Source organism: Chrysemys picta, chromosome 10, assembly GCF_011386835.1.
Source record: "Chrysemys picta bellii isolate R12L10 chromosome 10, ASM1138683v2, whole genome shotgun sequence".
NCBI classification, from domain to species: Eukaryota; Metazoa; Chordata; order Testudines; family Emydidae; genus Chrysemys; species Chrysemys picta.
In genome coordinates, this window is record NC_088800.1 from 58,189,782 (window position 1) to 58,217,637 (window position 27,856).

Consider the following 27,856-nt stretch of genomic DNA (forward strand, 5'->3'; position numbering starts at 1 on the left):
GTGCCCATCTCTCACCAGTCTATCAGGGACCGCAAGCACCAACAGTTAGTGTGGTTTGACAATGATTAGCTCTGAGGATGCGGTGGAATCCACGGTGACATTGGAATATAACTATTGATAGGCCTGGTGGCATATAATGTGCCCGTCCAAAAAAGGTCTGTGTCCTGAGAAACTTAGAATCCAAAGATGTGCATGCAATACAGCACAGACCTGACTAAGTCAAAGCAAGCAATGGGTGGGGCCAGAACAGACCATGTCATTGCCTAGTTGGGTATTAAGAATTGGTGGTGGAGTATGTGGCAAGCAAGTAACGTGGAGGTTATGTCAGGCATCTGGCACAGCGTGAAGGTGGATGGGTAGTGGACAATGGGTGAAAGAGGAAAGGAGTGCGGGTGGAGTGTAGGTAAAGGAAGTAGGAGGTGGGTAAGGACAAATGCGTGCAAAGCCCTGAAGGGGCTTGATCTTGATGTGGAAGGGAAATGAAGGCCAGTGAAGGGAGGAAACCTAGTCAGAGGCAGGAGGGAGAGGCTGTGCTGGAGGGGAATTCATTCATCCTTTCTTCAGCCCTTGTGGATAAAATGGCCAGTCTTGTAACAACTCCAGTCTCCACTACGAGAGCACTTAGCACCAAAGGCCACCCAGATCTGCTCAGCCTACACATGCTGAAGAACCATCCATGCCTCCTTCCCTAGACCTGTAATGCCAAACTCCCATCAGCTCTAGATGCACCCATGTTGTTCACCCATCCCTGTATCCCTAGGGACCATACTGCAATTCCTCCAGACTTGATTCCATTCCTATCTGTTGTAAAAACCCATGTGCTAGGAGAGAGGGACTCCCTCTCCTAACCTGTATCTCCAGTGCTCAGCCAACAGCCTGTCCTGGAGCCTCACCTGTGGTCAATTTGCTTGCTGAGGTTGTTGAAGCGCTGGTTGAGTTTGTGGAGCTCAGCTTCCTGACGTTCGAGGTCGGGGCAGTGCTCCTGAAAGCGGCTGGCAAGGGTGCTGGAGCACGTCTTTGTTTTTTGCAAATTCTGCTCTGCCTCATTAAGCAGAGCCCTCTTGGACTGCAGTTCCATGCCCATGGCCTGGAATGGGAGTAGGAGAACGACAGGGTTGTTAGACAGATCCTAGGCTTTCACCGAGTATTTCTTTGACATAGCTTAGCTGCTGTTCTAGCTTTAAAGAAAGAAGTTCGCTGGTCACTCATGAGTGTTGCTTGCATTCCTACTCCTCTAACCCTTTCACCCCTGAATTCTTTGCTACCCCATGCAATTGCACCCAGATCATGACTCATAGGATGAGGGGAATGGCAAATATTACTTCAACTGATGTGGGTAAACCAGTTAGGAAAGGTTTGGCTCAGTGCAAGATTTCGCCAGTATGCAGGATCCTTCTTTTGATCTAAGTGATGCACTGCTTCCCAGCCCCGCAAAGACCATGGATGCAAAGCAAGAAGGAAGAGCGCTAGGCCTGTTTCAAGTGCAATGGGTGTGGTGCTCTGCATGAGAGTGCCCTTCTGTTCCAGCAGCACCCAGCGTCGGCATTGCAGGCGATGTTGGAGGATGGCCAGGCTTGTGCTAATGCTGCAGATGGTGCTGTGTCCTGGCTGTGGAAGGGTGACACTCAGGCCCCAGGCCTGGGGATTCTAGACAAAGGCTAGGAGCCATCCAGTAGATCTGTTGGGGAGGAAACCACCACTCTCTTGTCCTGACTTCCCCCTTTTCTTAATTTTTAAGGTAACAGTGTTTGTGAAAAGTGCTGAAGATTTAAGTCCTTTGTCCCTGTCACTGCAGTAGCTTTTGCATGCTTGCCTGTACCCTGTTCCCAAGAGACAGACTCTAGAGGCTGTCAGGCACTGGCCCATTGAGTTCTTGGCCTTTCCATTGAGCTTACCCACAAGGATGTAGATTGGGATCTAGAGGTCAATACTTAACCGAGTGGTCCCTGAGCCATTCTGTCATCCGAATTCCAGTGGTAGCCCTATAATCAAATCAATAGTGCCTGCCAGGCATTAGAATTTTGGTTTGGTGAGTTAGGGGCGTTCATTTAAGGGATGCACATTGGTGGCAATGAGTCAGGGACCATCCCTGTGCATGGGCACCTTGTGCTGAGAATCCCTTGTGCTCCAATGAAGTTTGTACAGAGACCACCCATTGTCAAGCAATGTCCTGTCTCAGGACTGCAGACACATTGATGAAAATGGAACGAGTCCAAGTCTTCTCCACCTTTGTTGAAGATCATCTCAGCTAACCTATTGGTGTTTTGGTTGGTCCCTTGATCAGACACCTGGGCCAGGTTTTCTAGTGTATATCTATTTATTGAGCATGTCAATACGTTGGAGAACTGGCTGAAGAAACCACTTACCAAGAGCTCCTCTTTCTTATGATCTAGGGCCCTCAAGTCCTCTGGCACAGTATCCTCTATCACCAGTTTGTTTTCATATGCAGACAGCAGGTCTCTGCCTTGCTGAAGGCTCTTCTCAAGGCGATTGGCCACATCCACCCTGTAAATACAAGAAGAATGCTACTGCATTCCCACGCCACCGCTGAAAAGTCTGGATTAAGCCCGGTGGAAGCCATAACATACTTTTCCTGGGCAGCACCGAGCAGCTGGACCACTTGGTCGTACTTCTTATTAGTGTCCTCTACCTTGTTCCTCACCAAGGTGGCATTGCCAGTGTTGGGCAAGGTGTCAATAAAGGCCTCACACTCCTGGATCTTCTTTGCTTTCTCAGGCTCGATGCATCGAACCTCATTGGAGATGTTCTGCAATGAGAAGAAATTCCTTACAGCCACTGAACAGGGCTCTAGCGACCGGATGGTGAACAAGGCAGCAGCTCCTGGCTGCCTTGGGCCATCAGGGAGGTTTGCACTGAGGCAGGCCCCCTGTTCCAGCTATGGGGGGAGGATTTTGTGCCAGGTGGGTCTCAGTCTGTAGAGACAAGGTGATGTTTCTTGAGGGCATTTAGGGTCAAACAGCAGCATGCTGCTCTAGGATGGCATTTCTTTGTAGGATCATGCCATTGTGATGCAGGGATGAAACTGCAAACAGTGTTAAGGGTTTTGGACCCACACATCCAATATTCCCTCATCCACCCTATTTTAACATTCAAGACTCTGTCCCTTCCATTCACTCTACCTCTATCCCACTAATATTCTTTCTGTACACTGAGGCCCTTAAAGAATAGCCCCTAGCTGTTATGGCCACTTCATCTTACTGGGTGTTTGCTTTCTGACCCCATCACGGTGGGAAGAGAGATCTGAATTTCCTGCCAAGACAATAGCCGGGGTCTCATCACTCAGAGCAAGAAGCTTGGCTTGCTTTGTATGTTCAAGGAATATGCCAGGGCTGTTAGTGGAAAAGGAGAAACCATCTAATTGCATGCAAGCAATGATGCTTTTGAGAATTGGTGTATGAGGAGCAATTGCATCTAAGAATAGTGACGTTTTGGTACCTTTTCTTTTCTTTCCTAATACAGGGAGAGGGGGTTTTATGGAGTTAAGCTTGCAGCTGTGCATTGGCAGCCATGAGGTTGGTAGCTGAATAAACAGACATTCAAATTACCCTTAATAGTCTTGGGGCGATTCCCTAGCTGGCTTTTCTGCTGTGGTGTTTCCTGTACTGAGGTTACTTTCATGGCTCTTGCTACAGTAATTAGCCTATGAGGTGGGCAAATGACCTTCCCTACCTTCTTCTCCGTGTCTGTTACCTTAAGATCCTTTGAGCGCTCAGCACTGTCCTGCACTGCCCGGCTGTGCTCCAGTGGGGGGCGTAGGTTTGCTGTTATTGCCTTCTCCTGCTTGTCTAGGTCGCTGTTCACTTTCTCTAGTCCTGCTAGCAACTGGCGCACCTGTATGGATGCAGCATCTAGATAACCAGAGGATGTTGGGTTAGAGGCCATGGGAAGTAGGGGCTGGGCTTGACCCAGACAGAGAGAGAGAGAGAGCTCGGTAAAAACCAAAACCCCAGCTCTCACTATTGCCATCCTGCCCCCAACCCTTGGACCTTGGGGCTATTAGAAACTTGCATCGTAGCTTGGTGGCTCCAGTCCGTTTCTTGATGCTGCTCCATGGCCAGCACAAAACAAGCCATTGCAGGAGGTGCTTCGCCATGCACAGCTGGGGTTCACCATACAGCTGAGGCACAGAGACTAAGTGACCTGCCTGACTCCCTGTTCCAGCAACGCAATCCCATTATTCCCGTGAGAAGAAAAGAAGCTGGGCACTAGTGGCAGCTGTGGCAGCTACTTTATCCCATTTTACATTTGAAGAGAACAGAAGTGCCAGGAGCTGTCAGATGTCCATATAGCTTCAGCTAAGGAAGCAACTGACTACAAACCAAACTATCTTCTGGCAGGATGAAGAGAAGGAGAAATCTCTTGCAGGTCCTGGCCAAGAACATACGGAGGACCACGTGACCCAAGAATGGAAGCCAGAGCCCACTGTCACCGGTTCAAACCAAGCTCCCAATATGCTTTGGTGCTCCGACCCTAGGACTCTGCAAAGGCTTTGTCAAAAGGATCCAGGTGTGAAGACTCACCTCCAATGCCATCAGCCTTCAGCCCTTCATAGCGTTGCTGTAATCCATTCTTGCTGCTGGCTGTCTTCTGCTTCACGCTCTGATACTGACTGGCAATGCTACACAATGAGACAGTGTGTGAATTGAGGTTAGGGCCTGTTTCTTCACTCTTTAAGTGCCATATGCATCCAGTTAGCCAGAAACATCAGGACTGACACCCAGGTGCCAGTTAACCTATTGCCCCTGCCATATGGGAGAGCATTTCACCATAACCAAGGGACTTCTCCTAGTCCCAAGGGTGCATCTCCATCTCTAGACAAAGCCCTGGATGGTGGTAGCATGACCCAACCACAGTTGTTCAGCTGCACTCAGCCCCTAAGGGTGGGCAAATCTGGGGTCCTTTCCAGTCCCCATGCAGAGGAAGTGGAGAAAGGGGCTGCCTTGAATTGCTCTCTGGCAACCTGGCTCTGGTGCTGGTGGATGGGCAGAGCAGGGCTGCTGGGTTCTGGAAAGAGCCGCCACTTCCTCCCTTGGCAATAGCAGGATTGCCATACGATGAAGACTTGGAGGGTTGTGAGGGGAATGTAGGACAGTCTCACTAACCCCTGCTCTGTTGAAACAGCCCCTGAATCTGCCCGGCGGTGTCTGTATTTGTAGCACTAAGTGTGAATGGTCATGGAGCACATCTGAATTCTGGTCACGTGCCACCTTATGCATGCTGGGCATACGCTAAGAAGCTGCTGCAGCTCACAAAGTGCTTTATCAAGGAAGGTCAGCGTCCTTATCTCCATTTTCCAGAGAGAGAGAGAGAGAGCAGCCTTGACTACTGAGGAGCTAAGTATATTGAACAGCTTCTTGCTGCGTTTATCTCTCGGGCCAGGAAGGGTTTACGTTTCAGAAGAGCTGTGAGGACAAACTGCCTTGGTCAGGCCTTAACCCCAGAGCCTGGCCCAGTGAAGCACTTTCCACCCCTGTGCATTCATTTCTATGATTCCGTGTTGCTTTGGTGCAGAAAGAGCAAAGTGCTACCCACGTGTGTCTTAAGCTCAGCGGGAAGGAGAAGGTCCAGTCACACCCTAGCTCAGGCTACACTGAAAAGGGGCCTGACCGCACGTACTTGTCAGTGAGAGCTAGCGCTTCGGAGTCTGTGGGAGGAATCATGAAGCAGACCCCTGGGATGCAGATCTTGTTTCCTGAGTTGTCTGTTACATCCCAGATGTCACCGTTGTTCTTAGTCAGGGTGTATCGGGCTCCACGGGTAACCTGGCCCTAGGGCAGAAACCGGTTACAACTGCCAGTCAGTTAATAACTACCACTGCTCTGGTCTAGTGCACGCCGACCTGGGAGGGATACAGGCCTGGGTGGGGCCCTGTCTGGCCATCCTGGCTAATGTGCAGCCCTATGGCTTTTCACAGGCAGGCATGTGTTCCCACCCCCATCATCAGGTGCGTAGTAGAGGTTCTTAGAGAAAATATAGCTGTTGTTCCCCTTTGGGGGTGGTTTGACTCACTTGCCTGCTTGTAGTTATAAGCCAATGCACATAGAGAGCTGCTAGCACTATCCCGTATGAGCAGCCACCCTACTGCCAACTCTGCAATCCTCGGAGTACCTCTGTGCAGCCAGGGGTGTGTTGAGCTTACTTCAACAAACTCTAAATGGCCACCGTGAACCTCAGACCCCCTACCTTTCCCTGGTCCCTCCTCTGCTTGCTAGCAGGAGAAAGGGCCCTTGGGTCTAGCTGCTAATCTCATCTGGATGTGGGCTGGGTTAGATACAGAGTGCTTATCTTCAAACCCTGCATGTGGACTACATAAGCCCTTTCAGGATACCACCACCCTTAATCCTCCCAGTCCTGCTCCTTCTCCCTGCTTGTATCACTTTACAAGGGCTCGTTACACCAAGGAAACTCCAATGTGAGGATGGGATTGGGGCAGCACAATGCAAATAAACTCCCTTAAAGGGGCTAGTTGGGGCTGGCAGGCTACAGCCCTGCCTTTTGTTTCTGTGCTGTTCATTTCCTTTCCTAAATTGCAGGCTTGTGGCTACGGTATGGGTAATCTCACTCCCCTGCTCTAACAGGTTGCTTTGCTTCTGTCATCCTGTGCACTAGCTCCTCCAGCATTGCTGTCACATGGCACTCAGGCAGCAGCATGTGCAAAGGATCATGGTGGAATTTATAGTAGCAAAATGCCTGGCAAAGGGACACAGAGAGGTGCTTGGGGGTTGAGTTTAATTAGTCACAAAAGGTGCCTGCGCCCTGTTATTATCCTGGACTGGCTACAACCACCAGGAAGCTGTACAGCTTCTAAATGTGACAGAACAGCTAACCTAGGAGTGCTCCACGGGCTACAGGTCAAGGAGGCTCTAACTTCAGGAGGCTCCTTATACAATGTAGTGTCTTACTTGAATCCCATAGAATCTCTGTAGGAGAAATGACCCTCAAGGCTAGTTGTGTCTAGCTGCTGTCATAAGCCCCCATCCTCCCCTGCCACCTCTCCTCTCTTTTCTGGGCAGGGCCAAGGCCTTGGCCAGAATAAGTTATATTTTAATACCTAGGCACCAGGAAAACTCTCATTCTTAACCAGGTTCCTATTGAGTGGGAGGCATGGAATGGGTGAGCCATTTTCCCTGCAGGGCCGCCCTTCCCTTCCCCCCCTCCCCCCCCCGGTAGCCCCAGGATCCGGTTGTTGAAGGGAAGGTTTACCTCCTTGCCTTCGTAGTCACAGAGTGCCTCCACAGGTATAGGCTTGAGCGGGCTCTCCCGGCGGTACTTCAGAGGCAGCACCTGCAGGCTGTGCGTCTGCAGGGACTTCACCACTGCCTCATACTTGTCCAAGGCCTTCTCCTGGTCCTATGGGGGAAAGGAAAAGCTGTGACGAGGTGGGAGGTCTAAAAATGTGTCGCTGCCACCCGTGGACCACCAGAGACCTGTGCATGTGGCATGTTGGCCATGGAAGGGAGACCTTTAGCGCCTGAATGGGCCATGGAGACAGCTGCTGGGACAGCCTGAAATGCTCCCTCGGGCCCTGGCTCACAGAGCTGATTGGTAAAGCCTGGGCATCATCTCTACTCTGGCCCTTTTAAAAGAGATGTTTGGTGTTGAATATTCACAATGCAAAATGTCAAGAAATATGAAGACGTTCTCCTCAACAGTGATTCCTTCCAGCCACAGAGGCTGAGGTGCTGTTCAGGACTCAGGCTCCTGCCGGCATTTCCTATTTCCACGGGTAAGAGGTGCTACTGCTGCCCCTGGGCACTGAGCAGAGGACGTGAGCAACCTGAAGGGGAAAATGCGCTTGTCTGCTCTTTCCTCCCCTTAACTGCTGTGTGCCCTTGCAACAGCCGAGAAGTGCAAAGGAAATGCTTGTGATGTCAGTGGGGGGGAGGGCTTGTTGGGGGGAGGGAACAAGAGGAGGGACAAATATGAACTTGTCTTTGTTATTTAGCTGTCACCAGTAACACAAACATTGAGGGAATGTGTAATAAGTGAGGTGTGACAGCCAGGGGTCCAGTGCCGCCTAAGGAAATAGTGGGGTGGGACCAGTACAAATTCAGCCCCAACCAGTAAACTTCTCTAAGGACATGTCCGTGACCAATTATCAGAAAGAAAGTTTGCTCGCTGGGTCCCAGCACCTTCCCCACCCAGGATCATAATCATATGCTTACCCTCAGCCCCGGCCCCCAACACTTGGGACCAGCACTGAACCAGAGGCTGGAGAGGGATCTGGGGGCGTTGTCTGGTTTGGGGGCATGGGGAAGGAGGAGGGTGGCTGGCTGCCTGCACTGGGGTGGCGGCATGTCCATTACTGCTTGTGTTGGCTGTGCAGCGCTTCGGCCTGGGAGCAGCCCAGCTGCTCTGCCTGGCTTTTCCCTGGGTGGGTGGCTCTGTGGACTAACGTTTCCCTCAGGGGTGGTTCTGCCAAGTCCCGTGACAATCTAATGATGCTCCCAACCTGAGCAAGTACGAGTGTGATGGGAGAATCCCAACAGTTCAGCCCCACGCTCCCTTGGCTTGTCATGAAAGATGTAGTAGCAGGCCACAGGGGAAGAGAGGGTGTGGCCACCACAGAACAATAAATAGGTGAATGCAGAGGGACAGAAGTGTCCAGGCCCCAGCGCCTGCCGTGGGCAGAGACTGGGCAGCCCACCAGCCTGCCTGCACCCTGCTAGGCAGCACCTGCTCTGATGCGACAAAGGTTCTTCACATCACCAAGGCCGGTGTCGTGCTCGTCCGTTACTGTGCTGCTACTCACATCCAGCTCCCTGAGAAGCGACTCTAGCTGGTATCTGTCCTTGAAGTCAGGGTTGTATTTCTGGTCCAGGTCTGTGTCCACCTTCTTCAACAGCTCCTGGGCATCTGTAGCATTTTTTTGGAACTGCCGGAAGGCCAAGCAAGACTCTTGTTTAAAAGAGAGCCCCCAGCTGGCAGAGAGATCAAACCCCTGCATAGGCCCACCACACGTGGGTGCTGTGTCCCCTCGGGGGGGCGGGGGGGGGGCGGCCTGCGAGGCTGGACCAGGGCCGAGTGAGCCCCAAGGCAACAGGGTGCATGGGGGTGGGGTGGTTCCTTTGTAGCCCCACCCAGCACTTCCTCTGCTCAATGCTCGTTGGGGGTGGTTGAGAATCTTGCCCTGTCTTTTCACGTCTCCCCAGCGTTGGGCTGATGCTCTTTGGTACTAGGCTGCAGGAGTCATGCAGGAAGAGTCCCAAGTGCCCTGCAGGCACTGAGCCGCTTTTTCTCAGTAATCCCCCCCGCCCCCAAGGGGTAGACACCTGAGCGTCCCTCTTGTCTGTTTAACCATCCCAGCGTGGCTCATTCCTCCGGGTGTTAGCACACCTAGGCCCCTGCTCTTGCTCTGCCTGTCCCCCAGCTCAGAGCATCTGCAGGCTCCATGCAGTGCCCGATGCCAGCGGCAGGGAAGCAGTGAGGGCCTGGTTCAGCCCCTGCCTCCAGCAGATGTGGAAATATCACATTGGGATTCCTTCAGCACTGCCCTGCCCCACCCTAGGGATGTGGGGAGTGGCTTGCTTGTTGAGAGGCAGGACAGCCTGGGACTTGCTCCGCTCACCATGCACTGTCAGGGGCCAGCCCCAAACCTGCATGGCAGTGATCACCCGGGGGAGGTGCGATGTACCTGTCTGAGACACACCCTCAGGAACTGATACCACCTCCCCATTTCCCATCTGCTCTTGCTCTGTCCCCTCCCTCCCTCAGCTGCTTCTGGTCTCAGCACCCTCTGGAATGTGTTCTTCCCTGTTCCCAGTCAAGCCCAGAGCTCCTGGGCACAAGGGTGTGGAGGGCTCCAGGGATTGAACTGCTCCATGGGGTGGAAAAGGGAATTCAGACAACAGAAGGCAGTAAATGGGAAAGGGGTCGGGGGGTTCATGCTTGAGGATTTCACAGCAGAAGCTCTGCTCTCTGGGAGTCTTATTCTGAGGTTATCTATAGTGTCTGAGCCTCATGTTCACCAATGCATTTATCCTCACGGCGCCCTTTGGAGATTGGGAAGTATTGTCCCTTGGCACAGGTGGGGGGTGAGGCACAGAGAAACTCAGTCGCCGAGCGTCAAAGGCCCTGTTTGTTTCAGAGACTGGAGTCTAAATACCTTTGAGGATCTGGGCCTCTGTGACTTGCCTATGGTCACAGAGGAAGCCTGTGGCAGGCAGGAATTAAACCCAGCTTGCCTGTACCCAACCACAGAACCAACCTTCTCCTCACGAGTGGCTTCTCCATCTCTTGATAGCTTCAGAGTGAGGCTGGGGCCTCTCTGGCTGACGTGCTTTAGTCAAACACAGGTTACTATGCTCATACAGGGTAACTCTGGCCTGTGCTATGCGGTCAGCTTGCATGATCACAGTGAGCCCCTTGGGCCTTGAATTCTATGAAACTGAGTCTAGTATCCTGACTTTTAGCATTGGCAGCTAGACACTAGAGCACATGGTGCTTGTTCCCCGCATTCACAGATCCCTCAGAACACAGCATCTGCTCTCCCAGGGCCCACTGAGAAGTAGGAGCCTTCCTAGCCTATGGGGTCTGGTACCTGGTGATAGTCCTCCATGAATTTCAGATGGCTCTCCTCACAAATCAGCAAGTTGAGATATTCCTTCCAGTCAGCATGGACAGCCTCCATGTGAGCCTATGACACAACAGGAGCAGTGGGCATGTTACAGAGGCTTGTCACCTGCCTCAGTGGGTTAATATCGGCTCCGGAGAAGAATCCCAGGGAGGCATTTACTCGGTGACACAATCATGAATGGGGTTTGAGACCAAGAATAGTAGCAATGGGTAGCAGGAGCAGCACATAAGCCAGTTTTCTTCTGGGAGCTAAATTCTCTCTTGGTGTAATACCAAAGGAGTTCCTCCAGGAGTGAACCTAACTCAACATGCTTACTACCCAGGGGAAAGTGCCACCTTCCATCTCCACTGAACGAATCCTTGTGGGCAGCCTAAGGCCAGAGCTGGAAATCCTCGTGTCTGAGCAGAGTTGCTCGGGAGAGCGGGCCAGAACATGGGCCACATTTTGGGGGACAAATATGAAAAAATGTGTCATGTTTTTCAACAAACTTCTTTTTTTTTAACCAGCTCTGCTTGTCATGGGAGGAACAAGATAACAGGCCTGGCGGAGGTGGGGTAGTTGGATCTCTGTTTTCCCACTGTACCCGATTTATACACTTGCAGTAGATGGGAGCCTTTTGGTTGGCATTCGGCAGCTCAGGAAGCCATGCAAAGCTGACGAGCCATTGTAGGATGAGTGACAATACAGGACAAAGGGCACAGGAGTTTTCTCCATGGAGTGTCACCTCAGGGTACTGGGTCAGGGTCAAGTAGGCATTTCCTGGATGGGATGGTGTTCTCTCCAGGGTATTCAGGGAAAAGACATACCTGTTAGCATTCTCTGGGGCACTCACCTCAATGGGGTTCTTCCCAGGGTGGTTCTGGGCTAGTAGGTGGTCTCCCTCCGCATGCAGTTTGTTGACAGCCTCCTCTCTCTCTTCTAGATTGCGATTGATGAAATTCTAGACAGAGGTAGTGAAGGTGTTGGGCTCAGAAGGGAATGCGTGGAGGGGACCTCTTCCTAACACACCAGAACACAGGGACCCTTGCTTACACCCCAGATTTTACCTACCTTAAAATGAAGGGATCTTACTCCTCGGTGCACTCAAAACAGAGACTCCCTCAAGGCCAGGAAGCCCCAGCCCTGCCCTGCTGCATCTTGGCCTCCTCCTTTCCTTATAGCTACTTGTAAAGTCTCTGAGCTGGATTCTCTCCTTGCTCCCACCAAGGTAAAGCCAGCATGAGCAAGAGGAGACTCAGGCCCCATGTCAAGACAGGTATTTTCATTCTTTTTTGCTTTAGGGCCTGGTCTGTTTGTATATGTAATAACGTCAAGCCCTAGCTCTTACCCAGCCCTTTACATCAGTAGATCACAAAGTACTTTACAAAGGAGGTCTGTATCATTGTCCCCATTTTACAGAGGGGGAAACTGAGGCCCAGAGCTGGGATGTGAAATCACCCAGCTGGCCAGTGACCAAGCTAGTACTAGAACCCAGGTCTCCTGAGTCCCAGTGCAGTGTTCGCTCCCTTTGGCAACACTGCCTCCGCCTATTGGTGTAATACACCTGGCCAGTAGGAGACAGCTGGTGAGGTAGGCAGGTTTTGTGTGCCGGGGAAGGTATACACATACCTCGTACTGGCGGCGCCGGCTGGGGTAGTCCAGGTTGCAGTCACTCCAGTCATAATGCATTCTGTCCTTGGCCTGCTGATCCAGCCAGTAGAGCTTGTTTGTGCAGCGCTGCATGTAATCCTGCAGGGAGTTCAAATCCTGCTGCCGCTGCTGGGACCCTGACTGTCAAAGGAGAGGATTACAGAGGGTCAGAGCTCACCATCCAGTTGTGGAGTTGGAGGAGCAGCCCAAGGAGGCCCCCTACTCAGAACTTTCCTCTGGGCGGGGGGGGGGGAGGGGTTGTGAGAGCTCTGCATTCCCCCACCCCACCAGCAATGAGCATCTCTGGGCAAAGCATCTCCCTCCGATACGTCCTTCATATGTGCACACACCCTCGCCCCAGCTCTCTGGTGCTTAGCCACCAACATCCAGTCTCCTCAGGGCTGAGAGAGATTCTTACCAGCAGCTTCTGGTATTTCTCCTGGAGGCTGCTCATATATTCCTGCAAACAAAGGAGAGAAAAGCCAGGCATGAGAAGGGCCGAAGAGCCCAACTGGAGTGACTCAAAGTCTGTAGGGCAAAAGGGGCTGGATCTAGGAGAGGGCATGTTGGGGGGCTGCCACTGTAAAGTTAGGGTCCATGTGTGAAATTCAACTCGGTACAGGTGTGGCTTCAGGACACCCTGCAATTGGGGGTGTTTGGACACACGGCTTGGTTCGGGCCCATGACACTGTAAGCAACTTTGGGTGTTGCTCTCCCCGTGTTCTTGGAAGCTTGTCCTTCCCTTGGGTGCGTCTCCCCCAGCCTGGCCTGTGGTTCCTGTTAGTCTAAAAGCTTGTCCTGTGCTCTGCAATCCCCAGTGTAGGAGGTGCTGGGCGGAGGCTGCATGTGCCACAGAGTGAAGACTGGCACAGGGAACACCAGTGAGTGAGGCAGAGAAGGGCCCTACCTTGTCCCGTTCCTTGCTGATATGTGGCCCGATGGCCATCACCTCATTGTGGAAGATGTTGTGCTCTTCCACTTGGCTGTTGACTAGCGGCAGATCGGTCCCAAAGCCCTGGCTGTTCAACGTTTCCTGGTGCACAGAGAGGTTAAGGTTAGCGACAGGCGTACCAGGAACCACTCTCCAGCTCTTCTGTTCGCCTGGCTGTCTCTGACAGGAGCTAAGGCAGAGAGACCCCCAGCGTGGGGTGCCCTCTTCTGCTTCATTGCAGTGGGGAATGGGGTGGGTTTGGGAAGTCTCATGGGAATCTCTGCTCCCGGAAGACCTAGAAAGTGCCTTGGCTGAAGCACTCAGCATCACGGATGGTGCAGGGATCTCTGAGCCAAGCCTCCTCTTTCCTCCCACCGCGTCATGTCAGAGCAAGGGGCACTCAGCACCTCTAGGATGAGCTTCTCAGCGCAGAGGCAGCCCGTTGGGTCTTGCTGCTGCAGCAGGCCCTCAAGAGCAGGTGTGAACATGGCCTGCTTGCAGCTACGCAAGGGTGACCCATTCTTAGCTACAGGGTGTCAGCTGGTGGCCGGGGCTTCCCCCCTCACCCCTTTAGAGCATTGCACGATTAACAAGGTGCCTCCTCGAGCATCGATTCCCAGGTGCTGCCAGAGGGTGGGCACCCCTGGCAAAGATCTGATCTAATAGCAGTCTCCATGCTCCTAGGAGGCAGCCCTGGATTGCACTGTGAAGGGTCTCTTCTCCAGAGGCTAAGATGGGCCTGCTGGGAGTTTGGCTAGCGGCGTCAGTGGGAGAAGGAGCAGCCCAAGACTGCAAGGTGCTAGGGTACGAGACGGGTGGTAGCCACCGCCTGTGATGTGAATGCTAATAACCACTGCTTGGCATTTCCCCAGCATTGTACAAACCTGCGTCATTGCAAGGGCCTCTCCTCTCCTCTCCCCTGCTAAGGGGCCTGTTCCCCTTTGGAGGCAGCGGAGCCCGCGCAATGGGCAGAACTGCAAGGCCAGCATGGCCTTCCCAATGCAAAGTGCTAATTAAACAAGCTGCAGCTCAGGCTGGATTTGGGGATTTGCAAAGCAAAGCTGACTTGGCAGTTTGAATAGCAGCAAAATCAACAGTGTGGAGTGACCAGTTGTCTCTGTTATTGTGCTGGATCTGGCTAATGAATACAGCAGGCATCGTAGGCCAGCCCTTGATAGGAGTGAAATTGTCCTTTCGTTCATAAGAACTGACCCAAAGTCCCCGGGATTGTCTGAATAAAATGCAATTCCGTTCCCAGTCACTAAGCAGCCACGAACAGCAGCGGAGGGTTTTAGAACCCATAAGGTGTGGCTGCCACACACCACTGCAGCATCCATTTGTGCCAGACCCTCAGCTGGTGTGAACTGGCACAACTCTCTGGACCTCGTTGGATCTGTGCTGATTTACACCAGTTCAGGATCTGGTGACAGAAAGGAAAAGTAATGCATCGAAGAAAATGAGACGAGAATAAAAGAAGGTGATGTGGGGAAAGACCAAGACCAAAGCTAATACCTAGCTCTTATATGGTGCTTTTTGTCTGTAGATCTCAGAGCACTTTACAAGGGGGGTCTGTGTCATTATCCCCACTTTACAGATAGGGAAACTGAGACACAGAGCAGGGAAGTACCTCACCTGAAGTCAGCCAGCGGGGCAGTGACAGAGCTGAGTATGGAACCCAGGTCTCCTGAATCCCAGTCAAGTGCTTTATCCACTAGGATGCACTGCCTCCAAAGGAGGCTTTGCCCATTTTTTGTCTTAATTTCAGGCATTGGTGGATGGCCACCAGCATCACTTAACGTTAGCAGACAGAGCAAACTGTAATAAGCCTTGATTAGCAACGGGGCAGCTTACCCAGGTTTCAAGCAGGTACAAGATACACTAGTAAAATTAGTGCTCTACCGTAGGGAGCTCCATTGGTGCAGCTTCGCCCAGTGGCTGGCCATGGATGGCTGTCCTCAGAGCAGATCCCCAGTGTAGCTAAAGCCTCAGTTAAGGACAGCTGCCCACCCATCCTTTGGTCCTTTTAAACTCATTCCAAAACCCTTGGAGTCCTTGATTCCACTCTGATATTCCAAGCCACCCCCATCTGCCCCCACTCAATACATTCTGCTGTGGTGTATGCTCCATGCAATGTTAAGCTGTCTTGATGGTTTGAGTGAGAGCTCCTTGGTGTATTCTTCCATGGGGAAAAAATTCCGGCACCCATATGGCAAACTTTTGGTGCAAGCCTATCTCTAGAGCTGCCCTGAGGGTCGCTGCAGGCAGGCACAGGTGTTTCAGGGGCAGATGCCGGGGTCACTGTACCTGTTTCTCGTCGATCACCTTGGACCAGTTGACCTGCGGCTCCACGTCTTGCGGAGTGAAGTTGTAGATCTGGTCGTGTTTCGCACGCAGGTTTGCCACGCGCTCCTTCAGCTGCCGGATGCTGAAGAAAGGGAGAAGACAAGCAACCCAGGGGCATCAAGGATGTGGTAGGTGGGCTGGTTTGATCAGTCCCTGGGCTGGCACAGAACTGGCACCATCAGCTCTGGGTCATCCCCTCCCCCCCCATCCCCGGGCATATTGGGAGAAGAAGGGGGCATGGTCGGACTGCACTGCCATGTGATCTTTAATGACCGCTCAGGAATGTGATTTTGCATCTCACCGAAGTCAGCATCTGCTGCAGCATAGTGCTAGGCCACAAGGTGCAGAATTGACCCGAGGGAAGAGCAGCACCAGCACCCTTTTTTCAACCTTGCAGGGTCTCCCATCTGAGTATTGACCAGGGCTGACCCTGCTTATCATGAGAGCCCCATCTAAGGTGGCGTAACTACAGACACACAAAAGCCCTCTTTAGCATCGGCTGTATCTGTGGGGTAAGTAGAGCTATGCAAATCACTGATTTTTCAGTTTGGTGGCTGAACCGGAAAAAAAAATCGTTTTGGGATGACTAGAAACAAACGTTTTTCAAAACTTTTCAGCCAACCAAAATTTCCAGCCAACTGAATTTTTTCAAACAAAACATTTTGTTCTATCCTAAATGAAACGTTTCATTTTCTTTTCAGGTTTTTTTTTTAAAAATGACAGTAAAAGTCCAAATGAAAAGGCGTTTAGAATTGAAAAACCAAACGGTTTCCTTTCTAAAATGTCAAACCCAAACATTTCAATTCTTTTCAGAATTTTTTTTTACTGAAACAATTAGGCGAATTCCACCCAAATCCATGAAATGTTTCCATCAACCCGAAGGTGCGTTTTTTGACCAAAAAACTTTCAGCCAAAAATGTTGCCCAACGCTAGCTATACCATACAGTGCCCTCCAATAAGGAGTTACAGAAATGCCTACTGGCCTACGGGGGGGGGAGGGGAGGGTTAACAAGTGCCTCTCTGTAGTGGAGTCTGGCTAGCCCAGCAACATGCATGCAATTAGGGATCCAGAACAAATTTTGTCCCCACTGGACTCACTCTTCTGTGATCATATCACCCTGTGGGTGTTTCATGTGCCTAGCAATTGCTGCATCCCCATCCAGAACGTAGAGGAGTTTATCCGACTCGGTCAGTTTACTTGCTGTGTGGTCCTTGTATTGAGCAGGCTGGCCGGCCTTGAGCTTGTGTAAGTCCTGTGGATGCAACGAGAAAAGGATGGTGAATTGGCAGAAAGAGCTGAAATCGACAGCACCCGAACGATGGGAAACAATACAACATAAACCTCCCAGTGCATGGAGTTATTAAATAAGGGCTGGTCGTACAGCCTGCGTTGTGAGGCACAGTGTGTAAGGAGGAGGGGCGCCCATGAACAGGGTGTTAACCTCCACACACTGGCCTCCTCCCCAGCCACAGATGCTCAGGAGCAGGACTATAGATTGCCTGCCTGGGAGGCCAGGGAGAGAATACCTTTGGGCAGGCTGGACACTGTGGCTAGGCTCATCGGAGAGAGCTGAACCCCAAGCTGGAGTTGTCTGTTTCCTTTTCCCTTGATGTTCATGTCTGTTGTTTTCTCATGATCACACACCCTGGCTGCCTGTGACTAGACCTCCTCCTGAGAATCCTTTCACTAGTCTATACGGAAATACCAGGAGGCCATGTAATCTATTCCACTCCATAGCAGGCCGCTTCTGAGACCCGTTATCCAAGTCACAGGTAACTAGGGTCTGAGGGTTTAACCTCCTAGCTTCACGAGACTACATTTCCCCCTCTTTATGTCCCTCTCATCTAGCCACTCTGCACTGGTGTTATAGGGCCAGTGTTGTAACATGTTCCCCAGGAGAGATCTTCAAAGCCGCCAGGCATCCCATCGCAGAAGCGGCTCTGCCGTTGCTGTGTATGGGGGACATGATCCAATAGGGTAGGCCCCACATTTATGATATGTAATCTAATTTTTTTTAACAAAATCAGATAGGACTAGAAATATATTTTAGGACCATTAGTTTAAATGACAAGGGTTGGGGTTTTTCCAGGGGGAGGGGAACGAACGGGGTTAAACCTTCCTTCGTAGTCTGGGGAATCTCCCACCCTTCAGCATTGTGGTGGTTGTTAAGAAATGGGAAATGACACTGACTGTAAAGAGAAAGTGAAACTGACCAGCTTAATTTCACTGTCCCAGGGGAGTGAAATGCAAATGGCAACCAAACTGCAGAACAGCCTGAAGTCGACAAAATTCTGCAAACTCTCTCGGCTTTAGTGATCAAAGGTGTTCTCAGTCACATGAGCAGGGAAGGCAGCAGGTGCACGTGAAGGGAAGATGGATGCAAAGAGGATCATCCAAGAGAAGGCCTGGGCTGCAGGCTTGGTGTGGACCGACAAGCTAAGTGCTAAGTGCAATGGAAGGAAAGCTCCCTCGCTACAGTAATTGCAATCGAGGTCAGGATGGGGGCCCATGCAGGCGAGGGAGGGTAGATGTGCATTCAGGGAGAAGGGGGGTGGACGAGGTGCATGCATGGGATGGCTGGATAGGTGTTGGATGCCTGCGGGGTGGTGTGGCAGGTTTATGGAAGGTGAGCAATGCACAGGTACACAAAGAGAGGCTGGCTAGAGATTGGATGATGTCAGGGGGCAATCCTAGAGGGAGAATGGGCAGTGTGGGCAGGATGTATTGGGAACAGGTGCCTACAGAAGACTAGGAGTGGGGGTGTGCATGGGAAGGAGTGTGGCTAAGTGCGGTGGGGATTGAGTGCAGGGGCAGCTCTTACATTCTGCATTCGGGAGTCAGCTTCTACAATGTTCTTTTCCACCTGGTCGGCATTTTTCTGCAGCCGCTCGATGAGCTCCGACAGCTCCTTGCTGGAGATGCTGTGGGGAGAGAAGAGCAGAGGAATTGATGCCAGTGACTACAGGGGAGTAAAGGGGGAGACCCATCTCCTGAGCTGCTGCCAGGCTCCGGGATCTCTGGAAGTGCCTCGCCCTGGTGGCGGTGAGCCAGCCCTGCTCTCTGTGCCCAATGGCCCTGACCCCATCTGAGGGAGAGAGAGGGCTCAGCTCAGCCTGCCAGGCGCTGCAGCTGCACATGACTCACTGCTGCCTTTCTAATAGTTTCCAGAATGCTCGGCTGCCCTGCCAGGAGGGGCCAGGTTACTATCTCCCACGCAGCAGGATGGGAGCACCTTGCCCTCCCCACCACAGCCCGGCCAGGCCCTGCCTCAGGAACTAGGGGCATGATCTCAAAAGGGCAAGGGGGAATGGGACAGCCCCAGAGCAGGGGGAAAGGGACTCTTGGGTGGGGCTCCCTGACTGATCGTTGTGTGCAGGCCCCCCATCTCTCATGGCAGAGAGGATACAGATCCATCGGAGTGAAGGCAAACCTGCTTGTTTACTGAGGCTGCTGGACACAGATGGGACCCCGTCAGTCTCCCTGGCTTTCTAAGTCCCAAATACAGCCTGTGATGATCATTCACCACCAGCCAGGGTGTCCCCGATGTTCTGGCCCAACCTGCAGTCCGAGGTGGGCTGCTGGCTGCACTACGCCCCCCCTTCAAGCCAGCAGCTGCTCCGAGGGGCAGCACAGATACGGGTGCATCACCTCCTTGCTCCAGTCTAGCAGATGCTGGAAGCTGCTCCATAGAAAGCTGCTCTGTGCATTCAGCAGAGATTAGGTCGCAGCTAATCCCAGCTGGTGCAGGTTGTCCCCTGTCAACAGCAGCAAGGGAGAGGGAGTGATCCTGGCCATTTGGATCCAGGGCTGGTGTTGCCTGGCCCTGAGACCACAGTTTGAGGATGGGACGCAGGGATTCTCCTGCATGTGCTGGGTAAGAGGCAAAGGACTACCATGGATTTCTGGGTGGTCGGGAAGGACAGAACCAGCTGGACTGGCACCATGGGCAGGAAGGAGAGCCCTGCAGCACAGATGGGCTCATGTACATATCCAGCTGGCTGTGTGGGCATACATCTGAGGCCACATCCTCCTCTAGTTACACCACTGCCTTCCCAGGGGAGTCAAGGGGGAGGCACTGGTGTTACTCGAAGTCAAAGCTGAGCTGCCCTTTTCTTCCCCAGGTACTTGTTAATCAGCAGCTCTCCTGGGCCCTAAAAGGCAAGATGTATCTGGGTGGGCCATATGGGTATTCAGAGGGCTGCATGTTACAGAGCATGGACAGGGGCATTTCCATGGGTCTGCAGGAGAGACAGGTTCACTGAGGATGGAGGCATGGAGAGAGCACGTCAGGCCCTCAGCTGCAGCGTGTTGGCATTTGCATCAGCTGCAGATCTGAGCCCTGGTGTGCACTGGAGGATTCCCTCTAGTTGCTGGCTGGTCACTACAGCTGACTTAACCACCTACAGTAGCTCCCTGAGCAGCTGGCTGTGTGTGCTCCCCGCAGGTCGTCACAAGTGAGGCTTCAACCTGGAACCTGCTGGCAGCCCCTTAGCCAGGTGAGTCGAGAGGGAGCTCCCGCTCCAGCTGGGCCAGTAAAAGCCATGCTCAGCAAGTCCCAGCTGGAAGTTGCCCACCCTTGGGCACATCTTACAGTCTGCCCTGGGAGTTTTGTGCTTGAGGCTGTTTGAGATGCGTGTCTGGAACATGATGCGATCCATGGCCTGAAAGAGCTCTGAGGTGCCCAGATGAGCCTCCAGTGCCTGAGGACCTAGCAAACCCAGTAGCCACCAGCTCAGAAAGTGCAAAGACTCCTGGTGTGGTCAGGCTCCATGGCCAGCACTGTACATTTCCACTGCAGTGTATTAACTGCAGGAACGGGCCAGCAGCGGGGATGCTGTCCTTGGCAGCTTCCTAGGTGAAGGGCATCCACGTGTAAGGCAAGCGCCTTGCTATCTAAACCAAACAAAGGGGGACGGGTCCACATAGGTCGGCTTTGTCCATGTGGGCGGTTGCCCAAGGAGCACTCCTTGAGGGAAGGACAGTTTGTCCCTGCAGGGCGGTGCGGCTGGGGGAGCCTCACTCAGCCACAAGGGAAGCCTGGCTGACGTCAGCGGGACAGCGCGCATCAGTGCGAGTTAGCAGGATCAGGCCCCAACTGATCTTGCGCTCGTGATTTAATAACATAAGGAAAGCCCCCAAGCCCCAGTGCTCGGGCTGGTGGCCAGAGCTGCAATTCACAGGGAGATGCATCTTCCTTTCTATGATCCTGGACAGCTAGTGAAGGCTCCTTGTTTCTTACCAGTGTTTGCTCATCCACTGAGTGTTTCATACACCGCTGTTGTTTCCGTACCACTCGGCAGCATTCTACCCCAGGAACTGCCTGGCACAGGAGCGCAGTGGGAACCGTGCCCAGGTGTTGACACCCGTGCAGAGCAGGTGTGGAAAGCTGCAGTTTTCATCCCCACTATACGCCGGTGTGGGGGGCTGCACACTGCAGAGCGATGACGGCTCAGGGCCCAGCAACTCACCTTGCTTGACAATTCCTGGCGGTGGAAGCGAGAGGAGACTTTGCCCCTTTCGATCTTAGACACAAGAAGAGCCCTTCGGAATCTTCATCCCCTTGTTTCACTGAGCTGCCTCGGCTGCTGCAGGAGATCTGATCCCACGCGCCCCCTGTAGGTGTCTGATGCTTTGGGCTGGTGGTGCACAAACCACTAGGCTCCTAAGATCAGCCCTGTGATGATGGAACAAAGCACCTGCCAAGTGGAACCAGAGTCCCTGCTGCAAGCCAGCATTTAGGCCTTAATTCAGTGCAAAGCCACGGCAGGGGAGATGCTGCATCACTCTCATTCTGAGGGTGCCGGGGGCTGGCTCACTCTCGGACACAAGTTCCAACTTGCACCGCTGGTGGCAACGGCCTTGGCAAATGTAACACAGACAGCAGAACGCCCTAGTAATACCCTCTGTGCCTGGGGAGGGGTGGCATAGAGCTGGCTATACCGGCTCTGTACCTGCCAAAGAACTAGCTGCAGCTGTTACTGGGAGTGGGGCGGGGCAGACTTTCTGGTCACTTTGCAGACATGTTGCATTAGCGTAGCCAGTGCAAAGTGGCAGCTGCTGGAGAGTGAATTTCCCCCCTCTGGGTATGGAAGACTCAGTGATGGCTTAGGCTGGCTACATCTGTCCGTTCTATCAGTTTGCAAGTGGGAAATTGGCGTTATCAACCACCCCTTACAATGATGGCTGGTGAACCTCTGGTTTCTAAAGGAACCGCTCATTTCCTAGCAATGAGGAGAGCGAGCCCATCTGTTGCTATTGCCTGGCTTGCCGAAGGGTCCTGAGGTGCTTCACAAATTATAGACACAAACCACTTTACTCAGCCCTGAGGAGGCAACAGCACAACGCTGCACATTAGCGTCAGTCGGGAACTGAAAACAGGGCATCCCGCCAGAGCCAGCAGGGTTAGTGAGTGAGGCAGGGTGAGTTGGCACGTGGCCAAGACACCAGCTGCAAGCTTAAGCAAAATGCCAGGGGATGTTGAGTAATCCCAGCCAGCTTTACAAGAACCAGCAATGTCCACAGGCTGGAGTATAGGCCTGGTAACTAGGAAGTCCTGAGTTCAAATCCTCTCTCTGAAACCAGTTTGTTGTGTGGCCTTAAGCAAGACATTTAAACCTCTTGGCAATAGATAGTTTCCCCTCTATAAAATGGGACTAAAGGGTGGTGGAAGGCTTAACCTTGATACAGTGCTTTGAATATATTAATTGCTCGTTAAAATAATTCCAAGATCAGGGTTTCATATTTCCTCCAAAGGAGGGCACTTGTAGCAGCATAAAGTAACAACACAGCCTAGCGGAATGCTGGTCAGTGCCAGCTCCGCTGGAAGAGTGCCGGTCCCATAACCCCACCTCTTACAGCGCCTGGGGTTTCCGTGGCAGGGTCCCACCCAAGGCCTGACTCAGCTCAGGAATATGCACAATGACAAGACCAGAGCCTCGTGCAAATGCAGCCTGGGATAAAGATGAACCAGGAAGGTATCTTAGGCCTTGTCTACACTACGAGAGTAGTTCGATTTTACTTGCATCGAATTTTTGTAATCGATATTGCAAAGTCGAACGTGTGTGTCCACACTAAGGACAGTAATTCGACTTTGTGCGTCCACACTAACGGTGATAGCGTCGACATTCGAAGCGGTGCACTGTGGTCAGCTATCCCACAGTTCCCGCAGTCCCCTCTGCCCATTGGAATTCTGGGTGTAGCCGGCAATGCCTTCTGGGTAACAAAATGAGTCGAGGGTGCTTTTGGGAAACTGTCGTCATCCGTCCATCACTCCCGCCCTCCCTCCCTGAAAGCGCCGGCGGGAAAACAGTTCGCGCGCTTTTCCAGTCATTGACAGCGCGGACGCCACTGTACTCCGAGCATGGAGCCCGCTGCGACCATCGCTGCAGTTGTGGCCGCTCTCAACGTCTCGCAGCTTATCATAAAGGTTTCCCTGAGGCAGATGCAGAAAAGTCAGGCAAGGAGGCTACGGCACCGCGGTGATGTCCTGAAGTCTGAGAGTAGCACAGACCTGTCAGAAAGCAGGCGACCCAGCGCCGAGGACATCACAGTGGCAATGGGTCATGTTGATGCCGTGGAACGGCGATTCTGGGCACGGGAAACAAGCACTGAGTGGTGGGACCGCATAGTACTGCAGGTCTGGGATGAATCCCAGTGGCTGCGAAACTTTCGCATGCGGAAGGGAACTTTCCTGGAACTTTGTGAGTTGCTGTCCCCTGCCCTGAAGCGCAGTGACACCCGGTTGCGAGCTGCACTGAGTGTACAGAAGCGAGTGGCCATAGCCCTGTGGAAGCTTGCAACGCCAGACAGCTACCGGTCAGTCGCGAACCAGTTTGGGGTGGGCAAATCTACCGTGGGGGTTGTTGTGATGCAAGTAGCGAAGGCAATCGTTGATGTACTGCTGCCAAAGGTAGTGACCCTGGGAAACGTGGAGGCGATCATAGATGGCTTCGCAGCGATGGGATTCCCAAACTGCGGTGGGGCCATAGATGGAACTCACATCCCTATCCTGGCACCGGACCACCAGGCCACCCAGTACATTAACCGAAAGGGATACTTTTCCATGGTGCTGCAAGCACTGGTGGACCACAGGGGACGTTTTACCAACATCTACGTGGGATGGCCGGGCAAGGTTCATGACGCTCGTGTTTTCAGGAACTCTGGTCTGTTTAGACGGCTGCAACAAGGTATTTACTTCCCGGACCACAAAATAACTGTTGGGGATGTGGAGATGCCTATAGTCATCCTCGGGGACCCAGCCTACCCGCTAATGCCCTGGCTCATGAAGCCCTATACTGGCGCCCTGGACACTGAAAAAGAACTCTTCAACTACCGGCTGAGCAAGTGCAGAATGGTGGTGGAGTGTGCTTTTGGCCGTCTCAAGGGGAGATGGAGAAGCTTACTGACTCGCTGTGATCTCAGCGAAACCAATATCCCCATTGTTATAGCAGCTTGCTGTGTGCTCCACAATCTCTGTGAGAGCAAGGGGGAGACCTTTATGGCGGGGTGGGAGGTTGAGGAAAATAGCCTGGCTGGTGATTACTCACAGCCAGACAGCCGGGCGATTAGAAGAGACCAGCGGGAAGCGCTGTGCATCCGGGAGGCTTTGAAAGCAAAGTTCCTGAGTGAGCAGGGTAACCTGTGATTTTATAGTTTGTGTACTGAGAAGCTAAACCTGCCCCCGTTTCTTTACCCAGGTAATGTTGACTATCCTATCCAGTTACATACCCCCTTCACCCCCCCTCCAACACACGTGTCGAAATAAAAATAGTTCTACTTTGTTAAAGCACACCGTTTTCTTTAATACTGTTTTAGCGGGAATTTTTTAAAACTGGGACGCAGACTGTGGTGCGGGGCGGGTCTAGTGTTGTGATGCGAATGCAGCTTCTAAACTCAAGGATTGACAGGCTCCGCTGCGGTGGGATGCTTGTTTCAACGGAGCCTGTCACCCCTCCTGATCGGGACTGTGTGTATGGGAGGTCTATTTGACTTTGTGGCAGGGGGAGGACGGTTACAGATCCCATGCTGTGTGGCTCTGTGATCCTGTCTAAGGACCGGCGCTTAAGATCTGTAACTGCCCTCCCCCGCCACAAAGTCACAGAGCAACCCACCCCCCCCAACATTACATCAAAACAACCTCCCAGACTAACCGGGGCAACTAGTCACTGCATCACTGCACTGTGTATGTGCCCTGCTGCTGTGCCTGCCCCCGACTATGTACCCTGCCAAAGGAGACTGTCCTGTCCAATTTCCAACCCCCTTTCCCCTCCTCCTCCAAAAGAACATGATTGAAACAGTAGTTAACAGAAACGAATTTTTTATTATCAACTACACATGGCATTGGGAGGTGAAACTTGGACGTGGGCTTGTGTCAGGCGGGAAGGAAAGAACTTTTCAAATTTTGGGAAATGAGAGCCTTCTGCTACTAGAGCTCTCTGCAGGGGTGGAGTGAGAGTTAGCAGGGACTCTGCCGCCTCTCCTTCTTTGCACTTTGGGTGAGGTGGGTATGGGACTTGGTGGCGGGGGAGGGCGGTTAGAGATGGACTGCAGCGGGGCTCTGTCCTCCTGCCTCCGTTCCTGCAGAACATCCACAAGGCGCCGGAGTGTGTCCGTTTGCTCCCTCAGTAGTCCAAGCAGCGTTAGAGTCGCCTGCTGGTCTTCCTGCCGCCACCTCTCCTCCCGATCCATGTTGGCTTGGTGCATTCGGGTCAAGTTCTCCCGCCACTGGGTCTGCTGTGCTGCCTGGGCTTGGGAAGAGGCCATAAGCTCAGAGAACATGTCCTCCCGTGTCCTCTTCTTCCTACGCCTAATCCGCGCTAGCCTCTGGGAGTGTGATTCCAGGCTAGGTTGTGAGACAGTCGCAGACGGGGCTGTGGAAATGGGAAAAAGGGAGTGAATTCCTCTGAAAGATAAATGTAGTTGTGAACAAAGAACATAGTCTTTCTCTGTGAACAAGACCATGCACAGCACCTTTCACATGCGCACTCAGCACAAGGTCGAATTCTCGGCCTTCGCATTCTGTGCCTGGGGTCTTGAACAGCACATTTGAGAAGCGAGGCAGCACAACGGAATTTCTGTTGCAGGCAGACATGGTAAGCCGTACACTTGTGGCAGTTTAAAACTTTTATATTACCACTGGCCTCATTTCACATTTAAATCAATGTCAGTCCCTGCTGCCAGCAATCCGGCAAGCGGGAACTCTGCCCCTGTCCCACCCCCTCGCGGCTGTCCCCGGGAACGATCCCTTTCGGCTGCCCCTCTCCCGCCTCCACCGCGTGGCTGCAAACCAGCGGTGACAGTTCTGTAAAGGAACGGGAAAGCAGTCCCAACACTAACATTCCCCTACCTAATTAAAAGCAGGTCACCATGGCCGACATCACCCTGATGAGGATCTCCGAGAGCGACAAAGAGAGAATGCTCCGGGAAAGCCTCCAAAGACCAGGGCCGTATGCCGCCCTGCTGTGCAGAGCAATGATCCCCGAGTACCTGATAATCTCGTGGCGCGGCAACGTGTCGTACTTCGGAGGACCCAATAAGGCCGCTCTCCCCAAGAACCTCATGCAACGGCTTTCAAGTTACCTCCAGGAGAGCTTCATCGAGATGTCCCAGGAGGATTACTGCTCTATCCCCGCACATATAGACCGCATTTTACTGTAGCTGCAGTAGCAGGGAATACACAGTAGAGCGGCTTGTGCAGGACAATCACTGAAAACCGGACATTGCTAGATTTCTTTTCAAAACTTGCACTGCCCCTTACTAAACCGTTAAGCGCCTAGGGCACACTAATCATGAACAACCCATTCTTTTAATTGTTAATATTCCTGTTTTGTTAAAAATAAATGTTTAGATGTTTACAACACTTACTGGCTGATCCTTCACCAGATTCTGTGTCCGGGGTAATGGCTGGGGACGCTTCGTAGGGGATCTCTGTAAGGGTGATGAAGAGATCCTGGCTGTCGGGGAAATCAGCGTTGTGAGAGCTGCCAACTGCCTCGCCCTCCTCATCTCCTTCCTCATCTTCCCCGTCCCCTAACATGTCTGAGGAACCGGCCGTGGACAGTATCCCATCCTCAGAGTCCACGGTCACTGGTGGGGTAGTGGTGGCGGCAGCACCGAGGATGGAATGCAGTGCCTCGTAGAAACGGGATGTCTGGGGATGGGATCCGGAGCGTCCGTTTGCCTCTTTGGTCTTCTGGTAGCCTTGTCTCAGCTCCTTGATTTTCACGCGGCACTGCGTTGCATCCCGGCTGTATCCTCTCTCTGCCATGTCTTTAGAGATCTTCTCGTAGATCTTTGCATTCCTTCTTTTGGATCGCAGCTCGGAAAGCACGGACTCATCGCCCCACACAGCGATGAGATCCAAGACTTCACGATCAGTCCATGCTGGGGCTCTCTTTCTATTCACAGACTGCATGGCCATCACTGCTGGAGAGCTCTGCATCGTTGCCAGTGCTGCTGTGCTCGCCACGATGTCCAGACAGGAAATGAGATTCAAACTGGCCAGACAGGAAAAGGAATTCAAATTCAAATTTTCCCGGGGCTTTTCCTGTGTGGCTGGTCAGAGCATCCGAGCTCGCACTGCTGTCCAGAGCGTCAACAGAGTGGTGCACTGTGGGATAGCTCCCGGAGCTATTAGCGTCGATTTCCATCCACACCTAGCCTAATTCGACATGGCCATGTCGAATTTAGCGCTACTCCCCTCGTCGGGGAGGAGTACAGAAGTCGAATTAAAGAGACCTCTATGTCGAACTAAATAGCATCGCAGTGTGGACGGGTGCAGGGTTAATTCGATTTAACGGCGCTAACTTCGACATAAACGCCTAGTGTAGACCAGGCCTTAGTGGAACATGGACTAAGCCTCTCCTACTTCAGAACCAGACTCTCATCTGTCCAAGCTCCTCAAAGCACTAAGCTTATCTGTCTGCTTGAGCAACACCCATTTTTTCCAAGCTTAGCAGAGAATTTTATAATGAGCTGTCCAATTCCATAGATCAGGTCAAAACTCTCCGCAGACTTTGCACAGATATAGGGCCATGCCATGCCCTTCGTCTACAGGCAGATCTCCCAGTAGCATCAATGGTTGGAGGGCAGGAGGTGGTCTCGATGTTCTCACTGCAGCTGTGTGATTTCAGCTGCAACGCGATCTAACCTTAGTGGTCAAGAGAACTCTCGGAGGGACATGCATCTCAACTCTCAGTTCCTGCACCATGGGCCACCCAGGACATGAGTTCTGCCATCTTGGGATGTGACCAAGCTGACTGGCATGAGGGCTGAGCTGTGCAGCACATACTAGCCAGGCGTCGTTAGTGCCCTTTCCAAAAGATCAGAAAAATTCACCCCTCTACCCATTGCCCAC

At 52.6% G+C, this 27,856-nt stretch overlaps 2 protein-coding genes across 2 annotated transcripts in view; both read right to left on the reverse strand.

Moving 5' to 3' along the window:
• The window catches only part of PPL (periplakin), a 59,390-nt gene that overhangs the window by 10,882 nt on the left and 20,652 nt on the right, over positions 1-27,856 (reverse strand). The window contains exons 2-17 of the mRNA XM_005295261.4: positions 18,323-18,422; positions 16,599-16,753; positions 15,462-15,582; positions 13,134-13,259; positions 12,645-12,686; positions 12,206-12,367; positions 11,430-11,537; positions 10,562-10,657; positions 8,774-8,896; positions 7,225-7,371; positions 5,638-5,789; positions 4,542-4,639; positions 3,712-3,869; positions 2,589-2,767; positions 2,367-2,505; positions 894-1,087 (exon numbers count right to left, since the gene is read on the reverse strand). Coding sequence (XP_005295318.2) covers positions 894-1,087; positions 2,367-2,505; positions 2,589-2,767; positions 3,712-3,869; positions 4,542-4,639; positions 5,638-5,789; positions 7,225-7,371; positions 8,774-8,896; positions 10,562-10,657; positions 11,430-11,537; positions 12,206-12,367; positions 12,645-12,686; positions 13,134-13,259; positions 15,462-15,582; positions 16,599-16,753; positions 18,323-18,422 — 2,100 coding nt within the window. The remainder of the gene's footprint in view (positions 1-893; positions 1,088-2,366; positions 2,506-2,588; positions 2,768-3,711; positions 3,870-4,541; positions 4,640-5,637; positions 5,790-7,224; positions 7,372-8,773; positions 8,897-10,561; positions 10,658-11,429; positions 11,538-12,205; positions 12,368-12,644; positions 12,687-13,133; positions 13,260-15,461; positions 15,583-16,598; positions 16,754-18,322; positions 18,423-27,856) is intronic.
• LOC135973804 (uncharacterized) lies at positions 24,801-27,071 on the reverse strand. Its single transcript, XM_065558763.1, has 2 exons — positions 26,365-27,071; positions 24,801-25,370 (listed from the first exon to the last, which is right to left on the reverse strand). The coding sequence occupies exons 1-2, from the start codon at positions 26,939-26,941 to the stop codon at positions 24,895-24,897; spliced, it is 1,053 nt and encodes a 350-aa protein (XP_065414835.1). The 5' UTR covers positions 26,942-27,071; the 3' UTR covers positions 24,801-24,894.

Excerpts from the sequence above, each read along its gene's own strand:
- LOC135973804 (XM_065558763.1), bottom strand. The coding sequence starts at position 26,941 with ATGCAGAGCTCTCCAGCAGTGATGGCCATGCAGTCTGTGAATAGAAAG. Across the intron at positions 25,371-26,364 it reads ATCTGGTGAAGGATCAGCCA|CCCCGTCTGCGACTGTCTCA; the intron begins GTAAGTGTTGTA and ends CCATTTCCACAG.